The 17,951-nt window shown below is 43.2% G+C and overlaps 1 protein-coding gene across 3 annotated transcripts in view; it reads left to right on the top strand.

Annotated features, from left to right (window-relative positions):
- The window catches only part of LOC128941430 (ubiquitin-associated protein 2-like), a 189,180-nt gene that overhangs the window by 47,834 nt on the left and 123,395 nt on the right, over nt 1–17,951 (top strand). For 2 of the 3 annotated variants that reach the window (XM_054283190.1, XM_054283192.1), the window contains exon 8: nt 16,588–16,640. In XM_054283190.1, coding sequence (XP_054139165.1) covers nt 16,588–16,640 — 53 coding nt within the window. Of the gene's footprint in view, nt 1–1,335; nt 1,347–1,719; nt 1,738–11,194; nt 11,202–16,587; nt 16,641–17,951 lie in introns of all 3 variants that reach the window. The other variant, XM_054283193.1, reaches the window with a different exon arrangement.

A 17,951-nucleotide genomic window follows, 5' to 3' on the forward strand; every position in this document is an offset into this window, starting at 1 on the left:
GGATAGAATCTGGCAGCCAGCAGAGCAATTATCTGAGGCTTGTCTAGGCCAGTAAGCTCAGCTACTGCAAGCATTACCTTTGGTGATGCTTCTTTCATCTCGCACCTGACTTGGGTGTTTTTTTCTCTCACACCCAACCATCCCAAATGTACCAGTAATCCATTTGTCCTGGGAACCTATCCTTTAGTCTGTGTTGCAGAAAGGTAAGTCTGTGCTGATCAAAGGTCCCTTGCAGTGGCCACTGTTCTGCCAGGGTTCCATCTCTAGTTATAAATGGCCAGTCTTCTCGATATAAAATATGTGTGTATTTCTTTTTGATAATTTGCTGTACCAAAATTCTTTTCCAGTTTTGTAGTACCTTGGTCAAGTGCACCCCCTTTTCTGTGTTGGGTATATTTCCCATCACTAATTTATCCTTGTGCACTTTACTCTGATCAGGCCAAGCACCAGCCTTGTCTCCTTGTGCAGTTTACACTGATCAGGCCACACACTCCTCTCTATTTCCACTAAGTCTACTAATGGAATACACACCTACTCTTGGGTGCACTTCCTTCTTTTTCAGGCTCAACCCTAGGTTTTCCACAGCAGTCTCAGGTGCTGGATTTAATAAAAATAAGTAGTTTAATAGAGTGGTATAGCAGCAGGTCAGCTGGAGCTGGTTGTCTCTGAGTAGGTACCCAGAACAAAGAAATCTCTGGGCTTCTATGCCTTCAAAACACAGTACTGCACCAGCTACTAGGAAAATTACTGAGAAAGTGAACTCTGTTCTAGCCAAAAGCATATCTATGGTGAAAATACAGCTTGCAGCCTAAGGCTTCAGCAAATACAGCTACTCATGGTAAGCAAGTAAAGCTAAGCAAACGGCATACTAAATCACACAATATTATAACTCTTAAATGACTCGTTCTTATTTAAAACTTACTTATTAAGCTAAACAACTCATATCTCACATAAGTCCTACTAAAAGTGATTGGTCCATGGGCACTGAACAGTAGAGTATGAATATTTAAGTAGAAAAAGAAAAAACATTTACAAATATGAATTCACTCAGTGACACTGAGATGGCTTTGGCACCCCCCCCTGTATAATATAAGAATGTGAGTCTCTAGGATGGAGGAGAATTCTAAGATCTGCTACCTTTGAAGAGCATTATTAATTAAAGCATGAGTAGGCAATTGAATGAAAGCCAAAAGAGTAATCGGCCTGTCTGAAGATAGAAGCAGCTGTGTGTTTCTGTATGAAGTTTCAAATGTGAAGTACACACTCCTGGCTAAAAACAAGAGACAGGCCTAGTTTGGAAAGGAACTGATTAACAGTGATCTCGTGGCAATTCAGAAATTAAGAATGTGACCTGCTGTCACCATTGAGTCAGGAACGGGAATGAAGGTGACACAACTCCATGCATTTTCAGAAGGCATAAAAGCTCACTTTATTACAAAACTTCACATTTTTATATGCAACATTGTTCACCCAGAACCTGATTGGTTCTTAATAACACCTGTCACCCCATTGGTTAATTAGGAACAACACCATCTTTCCATTAACATCATGTAGAACACGATCCACATGTTCACAAACACCAGCTGCAGAGACCAAGATAAGAATTGTTTTAATTATTTTCTCTGAGCTTCTCACAATTTCCCTAGGATGATGCCTGGAAAACTATCTGTTTCTCTCTGAGAACATCCACAACCTGCTTGTCTGTGATTGGTAAAACAGGATACCTTTCTGCCTCCTGTATTCTGTTACAGGAGATAAAGACACAGGAAAACCTGCATCAGGATGGAGAAATTTATGTATGTTATTGTCCACACTTGGGAACCATCGAGTAGTATGAGAATTTTTTTAACCCCAGCAAAGGATAACTTCTGATCTCTTTACTGCTGAAGCTTGCTCAGATGATTTTTCATCAACCTGTGTCAAGTGTGGAAGGAGAAGACTGGAGGCCAGAGCGTGCTCTGTTTGGCTCTGCTGTGAGCTGTGAGTCTTTTGAGATGCAGCTTTCTAAACTTCATATAAGGCAGTTTCCACTTAACCTGAGAAGACAATAATAGGCTCCGAATTTAGGAGGGCCTATGATGCAGCTGTTTCGTCACTCTGTGTCCCTTCTAGTCCAGTGTGGGAGAGTGGCCTTGAGTATATTAATAGCTGCTGAAAGGGAGCACTGGCCAAATTATGGCATCTTTTCTAGGAATTACTTCTGAAATTGCTTGGTGCTATAGTGCAAACAGAAACACATCTTTTACTTTCACTGATGTTAATTTTTCAAATAAGTTTAACAGATAAGTTAGAAGAATGCCTAATGACTTGTAAATTCCACCTAGGAATACTGATAATGTTGTTTGCTATATGGTAGCAGACGACAAAGTATCTTGTCACAAGTATTGAAGAAGCAATAAGGTTAGCTAAAGAAAGAAGACAGAGAAGAAAGGCATGAGGAGACTGGACCAGAGGTAGAAGATTCACTGATTAGTTATTAATGAATGCAACTGTAAGGCTTATACATGACTGACTTGTGTTTCACTTCCTAAGTGAACTCAAATGTTTATGACCCTCTCTGTTAACTCAAGGTAGCCTTCATGTGCGTTCCCTATGGCAAACTGTTCCTTCTTGTAGGCATCTCCTCAGTTTCCAGTAATGGAAGAATTATGCCTAGGAATAAGAGTATCTTGGTGGGGGAACGTGGTACGGAGAAAGTGTGAGAAGGCATTTGGGAATTTTCCCTGTCCTTGTCAGAATAGTGATTCCTAGGGGTATGAATGAGTGAGTGTCAGTGCGAGGAGTTCCTGCAAAATCATTTGGTTGGTGGAAATTGAAAGCAAACTAGTTAAGCATGAATGTTCTTTTGGGGTGCTAAGTACCTTATTACTGCTCATCTTAATTTACTTTCAGGCAAAGGGAAAAGGTACCATAACTGACAAAACAAAAATGTCTCTTGTGACATCCCACCCTTAAGGGAAAGGGAGCACCCAAGATTTGTAAATGTTTGTGGTTGAAAGGAATTAAAAAAATCAGGTGATCTGCAAAAGCTTAGAGAGATTTATTTGTCAATTACACATTTGGCTTGAAATTGGTGTGTTAATCCCTGATCTCCTATATAAGCACACAGCAGTGGGTTTTGGATAAAGGAGTAGGGTAAAAGGGAAGAGAGAGAGAGATGAATTAGAGGGGGGAGAAAGAAAGAAATCACCAGTCACCCTGGGCCTTGTGGGGGTGCCTTTTTATAGATAAGATTTCCCCATCCTGGAGATAAGTTTCTTGTTTCTATGCAAATCAGTTCTCATGCACAGTCTCGTCTAGGCCTTTCTGGAAATGGATCAGGCGGCTTCTGGGGGTCTTTGGTGGTGTTGAATCCCCCATTCCCCAGCCCGTTCATGGCCTCTTCTCAATCTCATTCCTGTGCTTGTGCTGGACTGTGTTGTGCTTATCTCCAGGACCTAGAACAAGGACATTTGTCCCAGAAAATTGTTGCCCTACCTCCCTATGGCCCCTTTTCCAGCCACATCCTGTTCCTTCTCTCAGCGTGTTATTACCAACAACCCTTGGTTGGTTCCACAGACATCCAGCTAGTGGTGTTTGAAGCACACACATTAGCCCCTTATCTTCCATGCTTCTACATCTCTCTATATATGACTATAGGGAGAATGTTTTGTTTGTGTTTCTTCTTTAGACAAGCTGTAGGAATGTCAGAAATAAGTCCCTGAGCTAAAAAGACTTCTCGAAAAAGAGTAGGCTTTAAAATTGAATTATTTAGTTTTGTCCAAGTGGGAAACAATTTCAACCTTGTGATGGAAAGCATCTTGGGGGTCATTAGAGGATGCTGCAGTTGAGGTAATAGTTTTAAAATAGAAGAAAGTGCTGGGAAGGAAGATGGAAATAGAGGTAGGGGGAAGGAGTGGCAGACATGATCTGGGACTGGAAGTAGGTTGTAAAAACCTGAGGTTTTGATTTTGCTTATTAATCACAAGTATTAGTTTTCATTTTTTTTCCCTTAACTTACAGTGCTGTTATGTTATTTACAAAACAATAGACTCGGTAATAATTATGTTACCAATGTGGAGTTACTAAAGATGTGAATGAGGATGATGTTTATGTGTGGAAACCCATATAGCCTGCAGTGGGCTTGCAAAGGATTTCAGATAAGTATATACAGAGAGAGAAAGGGCAGAATGTAAATCCCTCTCTTTATTCCTTATTATTCAGTCTTATTTCTTCTTTAATCTTAAAAAAAAAAAAAATTAGCACATACTGGCTATATGGAGAATTAGTATCTTACATCTGCAGTTACATTGAAAAGGAGGTTACTGGATGACTACCTGGGGGAACAAAACCAATTTTGCATATTAAAATGTTTTCTAAAGACATCATGCAAATATAAACTCTGCGAAGTTTTGAGTATTTACTAGCTATTTCCTCTTTAAGCCAGTGCTGGGAAATTATCAACATTAACATTTTCAACTGAAAATAATTACACAATTTGTTTCCAAAATGTACTTGCCCCCATACCTTCTATGAAAGCACTCTAGCACCTCTTGTCCTGAATTGTTGCAGGTGCCAGAGGAATTGCAGTAGCCTGAATAAAAGGTGTTTCTAGGTGGGCCATTGTATAATCCTATAGAAAAGCTAGGTGGTTCTGTGGAGGTAAAATTTAGTGTTGTTGGCTGAAATAAAAAAAAAAAGAGAGAGAGTAAAGGGCAAATCTTTAATGCTTCATAATGTTTAAGTGTGATTGTATTTTGAATAATTTGGCATTTGGTTTTCTACATCCTAATTTTTATGGAAGTAATGTACAACTGAAAGGTAAAGAGAAGGGACAGGTAGGACAAAGCAAAACCACCAGTCCTTATTCAAAAGGGAATAAACTTGAATAGCATGACTGATATTTTCTTACAGGCATGCTGAGTGTTCAGTCTCTTAGCCTTTTTTGTAAGGTACAAATCCGTGGGAGATCCTGAACCTCAAATCACAACAGTTCTTATAAATAAATTATGTTGGAGGTGGTCACTTCTCAAAGTAAGTTATAAAAAATTATATTCTGATAATTTAATGATACTTCTACTTTAATAGTTTCATAAATTTAACAGAAAAACATTTTTCGTTATTATCTTGGTTATGAGCAGCCTTAAATAACTTTGAAAATGAAGAACAACATGAAAGAAAAAAATTACAGTGGGAGAAGAAGGGAATTGTGTAGCTTAAAACTTACAAGGAAGTTGGTTTTTTTAGGACTGCTGCAATTTTAGAAAACTTACAGGTTATTCTAGAATGTAAATGTAATCCAGAAGGAAAGGATTATTACATAAGTCTGGGATAGACCAAAATAAAATTATTTTTGGGCTAATATCTATGGCTGATTATTAAAAAAAAAATCAAATAGTGTTACAGGAAGTGAGGAATTGGAGAGAAATAGCTGAAGAGTTACCAAAAATATGTAGTATACTTTTTATTGGCTTTATAACTTTTTAAAACTAGACTTGTTACTAAGGGAAACAGGAAAGAGTCACAGATGACTATCTAGGTTGAATTGCAATGACAAACAGGGAAGGCCTTGTTGGAGATGTGAAGGTTGGAGGCAGCCTTGGCTGCAGTGACTGTGAGATTGTGGAGTTCAGCAGCAGTGAGGACAGCACCAACAGAGATATTTTTCATCTTTGGACAGGGATGGAGCTTCTGATAGCGAATATAAGCAAAATTTGTTATCTTTATGGTAGGAAGGAAGGGTTAGAGTTTTGTCCCTTGTTCCTTTCCTCCAATCCTTCCCCCCCACATTTTTTTTAGTTTTTTTTTGGTAAAATGGGGTAATAACACATAACTCAGAGAACACTTTTGTGTTCAGGCTGTGTCTGGCTTATGGCTTGATGCAGCAGAATGTTGTTCAGCTTTCTGTTTCGTCTGCTGTCGCGTGATGGGATGGTCTTTTCTTCTGTATGTGGACATTCAGCAATGTCTTCATCTCCAAGCAGAACTCGTCTGGTTTTGAGGAGGTTTTGTGTTTGACTCAGGGGAATTCTTGTCATTGTTTGTGGGAGTAGTGTTTGCAGCCTAGGTATGGTTTTATGTTTTTTCCTGGATACCATCTTGGGCCAGATGGTAGTAGAACACACTCATACCCTCTTCCCCAAGTAATCAATTGGAAAGGCCCAGAAATTTGGTGTGTTTCTGGGTCCTTCACTAGCACTGGTGGTTTCTCAGTGAGCCTTGCTTGGGTGGTATTTGCAAAGTGGCGAAGTATTGGGGGGGTCAGGCTCTGATGTTGTACAATTTAGGAAATTGATGACGTAGAGAGCCTTGCAAAGTCTTTCAACTGGAGATATAACTTTTGTTTCTCTGCACTCCTGACTGAGGACTCTTTTGGGGGTTCGATGTGTCCTTTCTATGATGGATTGTCCTGTGGGATTTGCAGGTATGCCTTTCTTGTATTCTATTCCCCACTCACTGAAGAACTCTTTTAACTTACGAGAGATATAGGCAGGTCCATTATCTGTTTTGATCTCCTTTGGTACTCCCAGGGTGGTGAAGGCAAGGAGGAAATGTTTAATGGTGTGCTGTGTAGTTTCTCCTGGATGAGCTGATGCAAATACTGCTCTAGAAAACATAACAACTGATACGTGTACATATTTTGACCTCCCAAAAGTGGGAAGTGAGTTACATCTGTCTGCCACAGCTGGCAGCTGTTCAGACCTCGGGGATTGATGCCCATCACCATAGATGGTATCTGGTAGTTTTGACAGTTCGGACGTGTGGCAACAATAGCTTTTGCTTGATCTTTTGAGAGCTTGAACATTCTGATAAGAGCAGGCACATTTTGATGAAAAAATGTGTGCAACAACTTTGCCTGGGCAAAGATGTTAGGGACGTTAGCAGTTTCTATTGCTATGGCTAATGCATCTGCTTTCCTGTTCCCTTCTGTGATGATACCTGGGAGGTCAGTGTGTGACCTCACATGCATGATATGGTAAGGTTGCTTTCTGTGGGAGATTTGGCGTGTTAATGTAGAAATCAATTGGTGTAACTTTGGATTGAATACCTCTTTGAGAAGAGCATATTCTGCTCTCATAGCTATACCAGCAACATAAGCTGAATCTGTGACCAGATTAAAGGGTTTGTCTTTGAATTTTTCAAAGGCTCTGACAACAGCTGCTAACTCTGCGGTCTGTGGAGATCCCTCCACTATTTGGATGTCAGATTCCCATTTTTGGGTCTTAGGGTCTTTCCATGTCATTACCGACTTGTGGGATGACCCTGAGCCATCTGTAAAAATGGTTAGAGCTTTGAGAGGTGTTTTACTTTGGACTAATTTTGGGGTCAGATAAAAGGTTACTTCACAATTTAGAAGTTTATGTTTTGGGATATGGATAGAAATTTGGCCTGTATAGCTATGTACGGCAAACTGGAGATTTTCATTGGTCTGGAGCAAATGCTCCAGGACCCCAGTGCTCAGTGGCAAGTATATGCATGTGAACTCACACCCTGCAAGGGAGCAGAGGCGAGTTCTGGCCTTTTTTATGAGATGTGCCATGATTGCTTGGAAGGTGGTAATTGTCTTTGTAGGTTGGTTGTTTGTAAAGATCCATTCCAGTATTAGTAAAGGGTCTCGAAGTTGAGTATCCCATTGGAAAATCAGTCCATAGAACCAAGGTGCTTTTCCCAGAATGATGAACTAGAAAGGCAGGCTGAGCTATGCAGGCTGAGCTCAAAGCGATGAGCTTTGCGTGAAGACAGGGATTCTTGGACCTTGGCGATGGCATCTTGGACTTCTGTTGTGAGAGTGCATGGAGAGTCCAGGTCTTTGTTGCCACGAGAAGGTTAAACAGGGGAGCAAGGTCCTCTGTTGTAGTTCCTAGCAGGGGACGTACCCAGTTGATGGATCTGCACAGACTGTGTAAGTCTCTCAGGGTTTTTGGGTTGTCTCGGATGGCGAGCTGCTGGGGTACGATGGTCCTTTCCTGGATCTGGACTCCAAGGTAAGTCCATGGCTTGGTGTACTGTATTTTGTCCTCATGGATCTCGAATCTTGCCTTTTCTTTGGTTTCGATGGTCTTTTTAACTGCTTTGTCTAAGTAAGCTTTTTCTGATGCACAGACCAGGATATCATCCATATAGTGGTGGATGATTGCATCTGGAAATAGGTTCCAAACGGGAGACAGAATGTGAGCAACATACCACTGACATTTAGTGGGACTGTTTTTCATTCCTTAGGGAAGAAAACACCAATGATATCTTTTGAGTGGAGCCTCTCTGTGAAGAGAGGGAATGGAGAAAGCAAACCGTGGAGCGTCCTGGGGATGCAGCGGAATGCTGAAGAAACTGTCTTTAATATCTATGATAGCAAGTGTCCAGTCTCTAAGCAGTATCGGTGGTGAGGGCAGGCCAGGCTGGAGGGGACCCATGTCCTCAATGACCTTATTGATTTTGTGAAGGTCGTGGAGGAGCCTCCACCTGTCTGTTCCAGGTTTTTGCAGTACGAAGACTGGAGAATTCCAAGGGCTGGCGGTCTTGACAATGTGGCCTTTGTCAAGCTGTTCTTCCACAAGGGCTTGTAGTGTGCGCAGTTTGACTTTAGAGAGGGGCCACTGTTCTATCCAGATTGGGTCATGGCATTTCCAGGTGATCCGAAGGGTATCTGGCAGTGCGTGCTCTTCAGTGGCCCCAATTTGAAATCCCGACAGGGAATACGTAGGGAAGCTCCACATGGGGATAGAACATCCCTGCCCCAAAGGATGATGGGGGCCCTTACCACAAATGGGCAGATCGTTGCCAGCTTGCCTTCAAGCCCTTCAACGAGGATGTTGTTCTTGCTTCGCATAGACACTATGGCTCCACCAATCCCTGAAATCATGCCTGCTACCGGCTGTAGTTCCCAGTGTGCTGGCCATTCTGAGCGAGCGATGATGGTCACATCAGCACCAGTGTCCAGCATCCCTGGTCGGTCCATCTTCTCTCCTCTTCAGGAAAGGCCACACTCAATGGTAGGCTTGCTTGGACCCATAACTTGTGCCTACATTGCTGTAGGGTTGAGAAGAAGCTGTTCCCTGTGATTCTTTGGGAGTAGAAAGGCTTGTGAGATCAGGGTTCCCCATGAAAGGAAAAATGGTAAGTCTGTGCAGCACAGCTGGACAGAGATTTCTTGTCGCGGGCGCACTGTTTGTACTTCTGGAACAACAAAGATTTTCTCTGGGCCATGGAGAGTGTCACCTATAATTAAGATGTCAAAAGGACCACCTTTTGGCCCATGCTTGCCTGTGGGAACACAATAAACATTTTCATTATTAAAGTCAGTGGACAAAGCAGTTACCAGCTGGCGCCAGCTTCCCATCAGTATCGCTCCGTGTGTTGGATCCTCTTCATGTGATCTGGAATCTCCTGGGATTATGCATGACTGGGTCTGGATGGCTTTTGATTTGTTGTCTTTGCGTGGAGCCTGACTGTGCACCGCTGGAAGTTTCCCGGACACTGCTGGTAGCGCTGCTGATTCTGGGGTTTTTGATAGGTGTTATGGGGCTTTCGGTTAGGTGACCTGTCTGGACAGTCTTTTATAAAATGTCCAAATTCTCCACAATGAAAGTAGTGGGCCTGGTCTTTGGAAGCCACTACTGCAAATGCACCAGAAACTCCTTCTGCAATACCCTTAGCAACTGCTTGGGCTACTGTATTTTCAGTGGACAAATGACGTGTACAGCTTTCCAGCATTTGCTCTATGGTAGGTTCTGAATCCAAGGGTCGAGCCCTCGGAATTGTTTTGCATTGTTCATTTGAATTACTCATGGCAAGCTTGCACAACAGTTCTTTTCTTGCCTCTGTGCTCTCTGTTTTTCCAGAGCATCCTTAATTCTGTCCACAAACTTGATAAAGCTTTCATCTACTCCTTGTTGAATATCAGAGAAGTGTTGGGTAGGAATAGAGTTAACTGGGGTAAGAAGTAAGGAGATTTTTGCTGCAATAGCCATGTCTTGTAGTGCTGCCTTAGGTAAGATGTTAGCTTGGTGAGAGGGTTTCTGTAAATCCTCTTCCCCAGCCAGCTGTTCGACTGTAAAATCTGGCTTATCAGCATCTTTAGCATAGGTATCTGATAATATTTTTAACTGTCTTTTCCAATGCCTTTCCCATAACATATATTCTGCCAGGGAAAGAAGGCAGTGGGCAATATTCTTAATATCGTGGGGTACTAAAACATGTGCTGTAGAGATAGCTTCTAGGAAATTTCTAAAAATATTGAACTTCTACTGTGTTCTTTGGCTATATTTTGCAGTTGTATAAGTTCTTTATTTGTGTTAGGTTTCCATGTTGTTCTAGTAGTGATCCCACCTCTTTTTCCCTTTTAAAGTTACTGGGAAGGCAGAAATTCTCTGAGCCAGCTCCCAATCCCCTGCTTGAGTTGCTTCCATTTTGATTAGAGTCCATGGATCAATGTCCTCTGAATCACAATCAGACTCGCTGTCACTGCTGTCCTCAGAGGAGGAGTGAGAGTGAGAAGGCAGTGCCGTATGCTTTTTATGGCATGTTGGAGCGAGATTTTGCAGGGTTGTATGGGACTGGAGAGAATGTGAGGAGGCACATGGCAGAGCTTGGCTAGTGGGAGGCAGAAGTGAAGCTGAAATGGCAGCGCCACTCGTGGCGCTGCCTGCACAAGACTGAGGCATGTGGGGAAGTGGGGTGCTACCGTGGGGGGTCTTGGAGGTTCTGTTCCGGAGACCCTGAGGGTGGGTAGGTTGTTGCAAAGCCTGGGGATGGGGGCACCAGAGAAACAGGGGAGAGGAGGCGGTGGGATTGGCAGGGGGTGCTGTGGGTACAACGGGGTGTACAGCGTGGTTTGCTGGGGCTGTGGCGGGCAGGCAGGCAGGGAGACCTGCTGTGGCAGGGATGGTAGCGGGGGTAGGGAGACATGCTTGGGTGGGGGGGGGGTGTGGCAGCAGAGGTGGGGGGGGTTGTGACAGGGTGGGGGGGGCAGTGGCAGAGGGGGGTTTGTGGTAGGGGTGGGGGGGCCAATGCAATAGAAACCAGCGCAGATACATTCGGAGCTAATGCGGCAGGAGGGTGCAAGCAGCATGCTGTCGGTTGTGCAACTGGTGGAGCAGAATTTGTGCTTGCTGCGTCCAGGGGGAAGCCAAGGGAGAGACGGACCGACGGACCCCACAGGCACGGAGGGGGTGGATGGGAGCAACGCGAATTCCGTTTTCCCGTCCTGGGAACAGAGGTCAAGGGTGAAACAGCCCCAGAGGTGGCATTAGAACCCAGAGAAAGTGGAGGACTGGATTCAAGGGCTGAGAGGGGAAGATTGTTATCAGCGTGATTAGAATTTGAAGGGAGAGTCTCTGGTGGAAGAGATAAGGTCTGGATGCCCTCCCCAGGAGAAGATTGCATAGAAATTGAGCTTTTTTTATTCGTTTTTTCTACAGCTTTGGTTATAGAATGAAAGAAAGGTAGAAACTGAGTTACAGAAAAATATTCATTAGTTTGGAGGGTATATATTCTTGTTCCTACTGTGTCCCAAAAGGAATCTAGAGTGATAGTGTGTGTGTTAGTATCTGGAAACTGGGAAATAATCCATTTTATAAATTTTTTCAAGTTCGTTTTTGAGAGATTGCCTTTAGAGAAAGAAAAGCTGTTAGTAGATAGGAGTTCTAGGATTTGTAAATATAAATCTCTCTCATTCTGGGATTGTTTTAATTTACTGGGTTTTGATCCCTTACTTCCCGATTCCTCACCAGCAGAAAAAAGAGAAAAAAAAGAAAAAAAACCCAAAGAGGACCCAAGGTAAATGCGCGCAATAAAGGCTGTTTTAAAACTTTCACTTCTTCAGCCAAATGTGGGTCAAAACTCTGCTGGTTGGTGATCTGCCTTGTCCAGCTCCTCGGGATCTTGTCCCGGATGTCTACGTGAGGGTCGTCATACACTTCTTCAGATAACTTCTTTTATAACAGAGAATTTATCTTCATGAGGTCTTGACGAGTGAAGGCAATAACAATTTCAAGAAGAAATGCCGCTCCAGAGTTCTTGTTCTGTTCGGTGCGCCAATATAAGGCAGATCCAGGGTTTTCAGGGTCTTCCCGAAAACGGCTGCCGTGGGTGTCCCAGACTGAGAAGTCCAGTTGAGCACAACCTGTCCGGGCCCCTCAGGCAGGCTCCAGGGCTGCAGGCAATCTTAGCAAGCTCAGCTCTTAAGTGAGATCAGCTCTTTAGTGATTCTCAGCGCATTACTTGCTCAGTGCCTTTGGCAGATGCAGGGAGAGAGAGGAGAAGCGCTGTATGAGGTTCCACAGAGATGTCTTTATTGGTATCTTCTGCAAAGGGTCTCAGTGACAGCTCTTCTGCTGAGCTGGGCAGAGGAGGGACTTTATAAAGGGTTTAGGAGTTTTGGAAATTGTCCAATGGTAAGGGTCGAGGCGAATATGACCTATAATCCTACAGACAGATAAGCAAGGGTCTGAGGGCAGAAGAGGGGTTTCTTTGGTCCAGTCATCATGTCTAGGCATTTCCTATCTTAGGCTGCTGACCGCCATGGAGGCCTTGCAGTCCCTGTGCCTGCTACACATTTGGTCAAGGACGATTGAGACAGAAAACACTTAGGCAAACTTGACATCCTCAAGTCCATGGGCCCTGACAGGATGCATCCAGGAGTGCTGAGGGAGCTGCCAGACACCATAGCAAAGCCACTCACAATCATCTTTGAAAGGTTGTGGAGATCAGGAGAGGTGCCTGAGGACTGGAAGAAAGCAAATGTCACCCCGATCTTCAAAAAGAGTAAGGAGGACCCAGGAAACTACTAGCCAGTCATCCTCACCTCAATCCTTAGAAAATTGATGGAGCCCTCATTCTGGAGGCCATCTCTACCCATATGGAGGTGTCCTGGATTGCCAAGCAAATTGTATTCTATTTGCTACCTGTATGGCAGTTGTATGGCAGTTGTCTTCTGTTAAGTGGGCAGTTTTCCTTATCTCTTCCACAACGACTCTTCCCTCCAGGGAGACATCGGCTGATAATAGGCTATTGAATGTGTCCGTGATGTCTCCACCAACCAGCAAGAAGGAAAAACAAGCATTCCTAGGCACCACTGGTTTTTGGAGAATGCATATTTCTGAGTACAGTCAGATCATCAGCCATCTTTACATGGTCACCTGCAAGAAGGACAAGTTCCACTGGGGCCCTGAGCAGCAACAAGCTTTTGCCCAGATTAAGCAGGAGATCACTCATGCCGTAGCCTTTGACCCAGTCAGGGCAGGCCCAGAGGTGAAGAATGTGCTCTACTCTGCAGCCGGGAACAATGGCTTGTCCTGGAGCCTTTGGCAGAAGGCGCCTGGGGGGACTCGAGGCCGACCACTAGGGTCCGAAGCCAACTACACTCTCACCAAGAAAGAAATCTTGGCTGCCTATGAAGGAGCTCAAGCTGCCTCGGAGGTCATTGGCACAAATACACAATTCCTCCTGGCACCCCGACTACTGGTGCTGGGGTGGATGTTTAAAGGAAAGGTTCCCACTACCCACCTCGCCACTGACGCTACATGGAGCAAGTGGGTTGCTCTTATCAAACAGTGTGCCCATATTGGAAATCTGAATCGCCCGGGGATTTTGGAGATAATTACAAACTGGCTGGAAGGTGAAAACTTTGGTCTCACTGATGAAGAGGAACAAGAGCAAGCGACACGTGCTGAAGAAGCTCCACCATACAACCATCTACCAGCAGAGGAAACACACTACAATCTTTTCACTGGCGATTCCTGTCACATTGTAGGGATGAACCGGAAGTGGAAAGCAGCCATATGGAGCACCACACAACAGGTTGCACAAGTTACCGAAGGAGAAGGTGGATCAAGTCAACTTGCTGAACTCAAAGCTGTTCCGGTGGCCCTGGACATTGCTGAAAGAGAGAGGTGGCCCAAGCTCTACCTTTATACTAATTTGTGGATGGTAGCCAGTGCTCTGTGGGGCTGGCTGGAAAGGTGGAAAAAGGCCAACTGGCAGAGTAGAGGAAAGCCAGTCAGGGCTGCTGATGAATGGAAAGACATTGCCACTCAGTTAGAGAAGCTACCTGTGAAAATCTGTCATGTAGATGCCCATGTCCCCAAGAGTCAGGCTAATGAGGAGCACCAAAACCACGAGCAGGTAGATCAGTCTGCAAAAATAGAGGTGTCAAAGATAGATTTAGATTGGCAAAACAAGGGAGAGTTGTTCCTACCTCGATGGGCTCATGATGCCTCAGGTCATCAGGGTAGAGATGCCACCTATAAGTGGGCACGAGACCGAGGAGTGGATCTAACCATGGACAGTATTTCTCAGGCTACCCATGACTGTGAGACATCTGCTGAGATCAAGCAGGCCAAACAGGTGAAGCCCCTATGATATGGTGGGCGTTGGTCCAAATATAAGTATGGGGAGGCCTGGCAGATGGACTACATCACACTGCCTCAAACCTGCCAAGGGAGGCGCTTTGTGTTGACCATGGTGGAAGCCACCACAGGATGGTTGGAGACCTACCCTCTGCCTCATGCTACTGCCTGGAACCACCATCTCAGGCTTGGAAAAGCAAATCCTTTGGAGACATGGCACCCCTGAGAGAATTGATTCAGACAATGGGACCCATTTCAAGAACAGCCTTATAAACACTTGGGCCAGAGAACATGGTATTGAATGCATATATCATATCCCTTATCATGCACCAGCTGCCAGGGAAGTTGAATGGTGCAACGGACTACTTAAGACTACCCTGAAGGCACTTGGCGAGGGAACCTTTAGCAATTGGGAAATGAACTTAGCAAAAGCCACCTGGATGGTCAACACCCGAGGGTCTATCAATCAAGCTGGTCCTGCCCAGTCTGAACCCTTGCACACAGTGGATGGAGTTGAAGTTCCTGTTGTACACATGAAAGGTATTTTAGGAAAGACTGTTTGGATTAATCCCACCTCAGGCAAAGACAAACCCATTTGTGGGATTGTTTTTGTTCAAGGACCTGGTTACACTTGGTGAGTAATGCAGAAAGATAGAGAAACCCATTGTGTACCACAGGGAAACCTATTCTTAGGTGAGGACTGTGTGTAAGGTTTGATTGTGATGCAGATGGAAATAGAAGAAGGGGTGGATAATTTTCTGGATTTTTCAAGCAAATTGTATTCTATTTGCCCTCTGTATGGCAATTGTCTTCTGTTAAGTGGGCAGTTTTCCTTATCTCTTCCACAACAACTCCTCCCTCCGGAGAGACATCTGCTGATAGTAGGCTATTGAATGTCACTGCATGACTGATAAGAACTATAGCATCCCATTGTGCGATGCTCCGCCCAGAGGGAAGAGCCAAGCATTGCTACCCAGATAAAATCTTGAGATTCTGGAACACCAGCACGGCTTCTCCACTGGATTTCCTCAGAGGAAGAGCTGCCTCTTCTTCCACTGGATCTTCAGAGGAAGACCACCCTTTTCTACAGGATCCCTGCTCCAGCGGAACGACACCTGACACTCTAGGAGGACTGCAGCCACATTTCCAATTGTACTGCTACCAACACCCTGACCAATGGGGTGTCAAGTTTTGTTCTGACTCTGTCAGTGTTGTTTTAGTTTACTGCATTGCTTATTTTATAATTTTTTTTTCTTCCCTAGTAAAGAACTGTTATTTCCTGCTCCATTTTTTTTTTGCCTGAGAGCCCCTTAATTTAAAATTTATAGCAATTTGGAGGGGAGGGGGGGGGGGGGGAGGGGGTTTACATTTCACATTTCAGTGGAGGCTCCTGCCTTCCTTAGCAGGCACCTGTCTTTCCAAACCAAGATGGGAGGACAAGGTGATCAGGAGCAGTCAGCATGGATTCACTTAAGGGAAGTCATGCTTGACCAGCCTGATTGCCTTCTACAATGAAACAACTACCATGATGGATCAGGTTTTTGCATCTGTAGGATTGTTTCCTGTAGTTTTCCTGTTGCTGGATGCTGTGGGCTGTGTGCTGTCCTCCAGTGTTTGCCAAAAAATTCTGCGACAAATTACGGGACAAAGCATTTTGCAGCTACAGTTGAAGCTATTGACTTTTCTGATGCCATTATATCAGTTATGTGTTTTAAATGAAAGTTGCTCTCTTGGGGGAAAGTATTGGGCTTATTTTGCTCCTAGGAGAGAGTTAAGACATTGGAAAGGAGCCTCCAGAGCTCTAGTTTACGTCTTGAATTTGAGTATGTTGCCAGTAGGATTATGAATGGTAGAGGAGGTGGTGTGGTCATGTTTTGTTCAAGCTCTTTATGAATTTGTGCATGAAACCGAGAGATCTCATGGGAGAATTGAGTAACCTCTCACTGTCATAGGAGGAAGTTCTTCCAATGTTTGCAATTAATCACTGGGTAGAGACATGCGTTCATGCAAATTATGTCTGGTACCATAGTGGCTAAGAAATACCTGAAATCAGAAATTAAATGAGAAAATAAACAAACCCACTTCCCAAAACTGTAAATCTGCAAAACAGTTTTCTAGAGCTTCCCATGTTTCCAACCACTATCTCCTTGCTTTGTGTTCCACGAATAATGAAAACAGGATTGCTTATAAAGCAGAATGGTTGAAATATGACATTGTGTTTTTAACTTGTAACTGTTTTTATTCCTTCCGCTAATTCCAATAGGAGCATGGAAGAACTCAGTAGAAGAATGGACTGCAGAAGATTGGAATGAAGATGTAAGTGTGCCTTGTTTGGTAGACCGATTGATTATTTAACCTTTTCAGAGTTTTTGTGTTGTCTTCAAAAAGTAAATGTTTGAAGTAATACTTTGTATGCATGCAGTGATATTTCTTATTGTGTTTTTTGCTGCAAATCCTGTTTAAAATATATAAGCTTTTTTTTAGAATAAAATTGAATCAAGAAATATTATTTTTTTTTCTTGGTGGACAATACATAGGTAATAAAATGTTAAGTTTTATCCTAAATTATTTTTTCTGAATTATAATTCTGCACTGCTCAGTGCTGGTGGGTGTTAACCACATACCTCCCCCTATTATTTAAGGATTTAAAGCCATATGTAGTGTTTTTGGTTTTTTAATTTAAGATTTCTCTAATTTAAAATTTCCTGGGCTAATGTACTAAAGAGTGTGGTCTGTTTTGGTGTTGGTCAATTACTAATGTACTCACTTCTTGTTTTGAGATAGGATTAGGAGAAAAGCAAAGCAGGCTTAAAACTTTAAAAGAGTATAAAGAAAATTTTATTAACAGTTACTAAAAGAAAAAAAAAGTTGTAAGAAGACAAACTTTTCCTAACACTTCTCCTCCCTCTATAACCTTTTCTTTTCCACTGATAATATAAAGAAACAAGACTTGAATTTTCTAGTTAGTTTACCTTTAAAATAGTTTTTCTTCAGTTCACTTAGGGAGAGAAGTTCCTCTTGTTAATGTTATGGAGACTTCTCCAGAAGAGGAAAAACAGTTTGGTCACGAAGAGTAGCTGCCTGGGGGAAATCTGCTATCGTGAACCCCTTCTCATTTTCCACAAGCCTTCCCATAGCTTGTTTATGGGCTATGTTGACTTATGGAGTATTGATTTAAAGATGAGCTGGTTAAAGGTAAAAGTTCTCATTATTTATTTCTAAAATCATCTTCATTCCTGGGAACAGAGATCTCCTGGGGTCACAGGACTACTCTGTTTTTCTGTTCAAACTTTTCATGGGATCATAGTTACTTTAATATCTGCTTATTTTAGTATGGAGGTTTTTGCTTGATGTCAATTTGAACCCTTCATCTCCCCATAGTTTCATGTGTTATAGGGAAAAGAGTCTTTTTTCCATAGCTTATAAGAGGATTTCAGTTTTAAATTAAGGCATCTCGTCATCCCTCCCATCTGGGACTTAACTTCTTCTTCACTGACTGTGATGTTTTCATGTTGTTCTTTTACATGCTTGCATCTTGTTCCTTTCACTCGAGGGAGGATTGAAGTATTGAAAGAGTTAGCATGTCACCTGGGCCCTTCAAATGATCACTTGACCTGCCAGTAACTT

Source organism: Melozone crissalis, unplaced genomic scaffold (assembly GCF_028551555.1).
Source record: "Melozone crissalis strain CALT ecotype California unplaced genomic scaffold, PUWL_Pcris_2 ptg000035l_1, whole genome shotgun sequence".
NCBI lineage: Eukaryota > Metazoa > Chordata > Aves > Passeriformes > Passerellidae > Melozone > Melozone crissalis.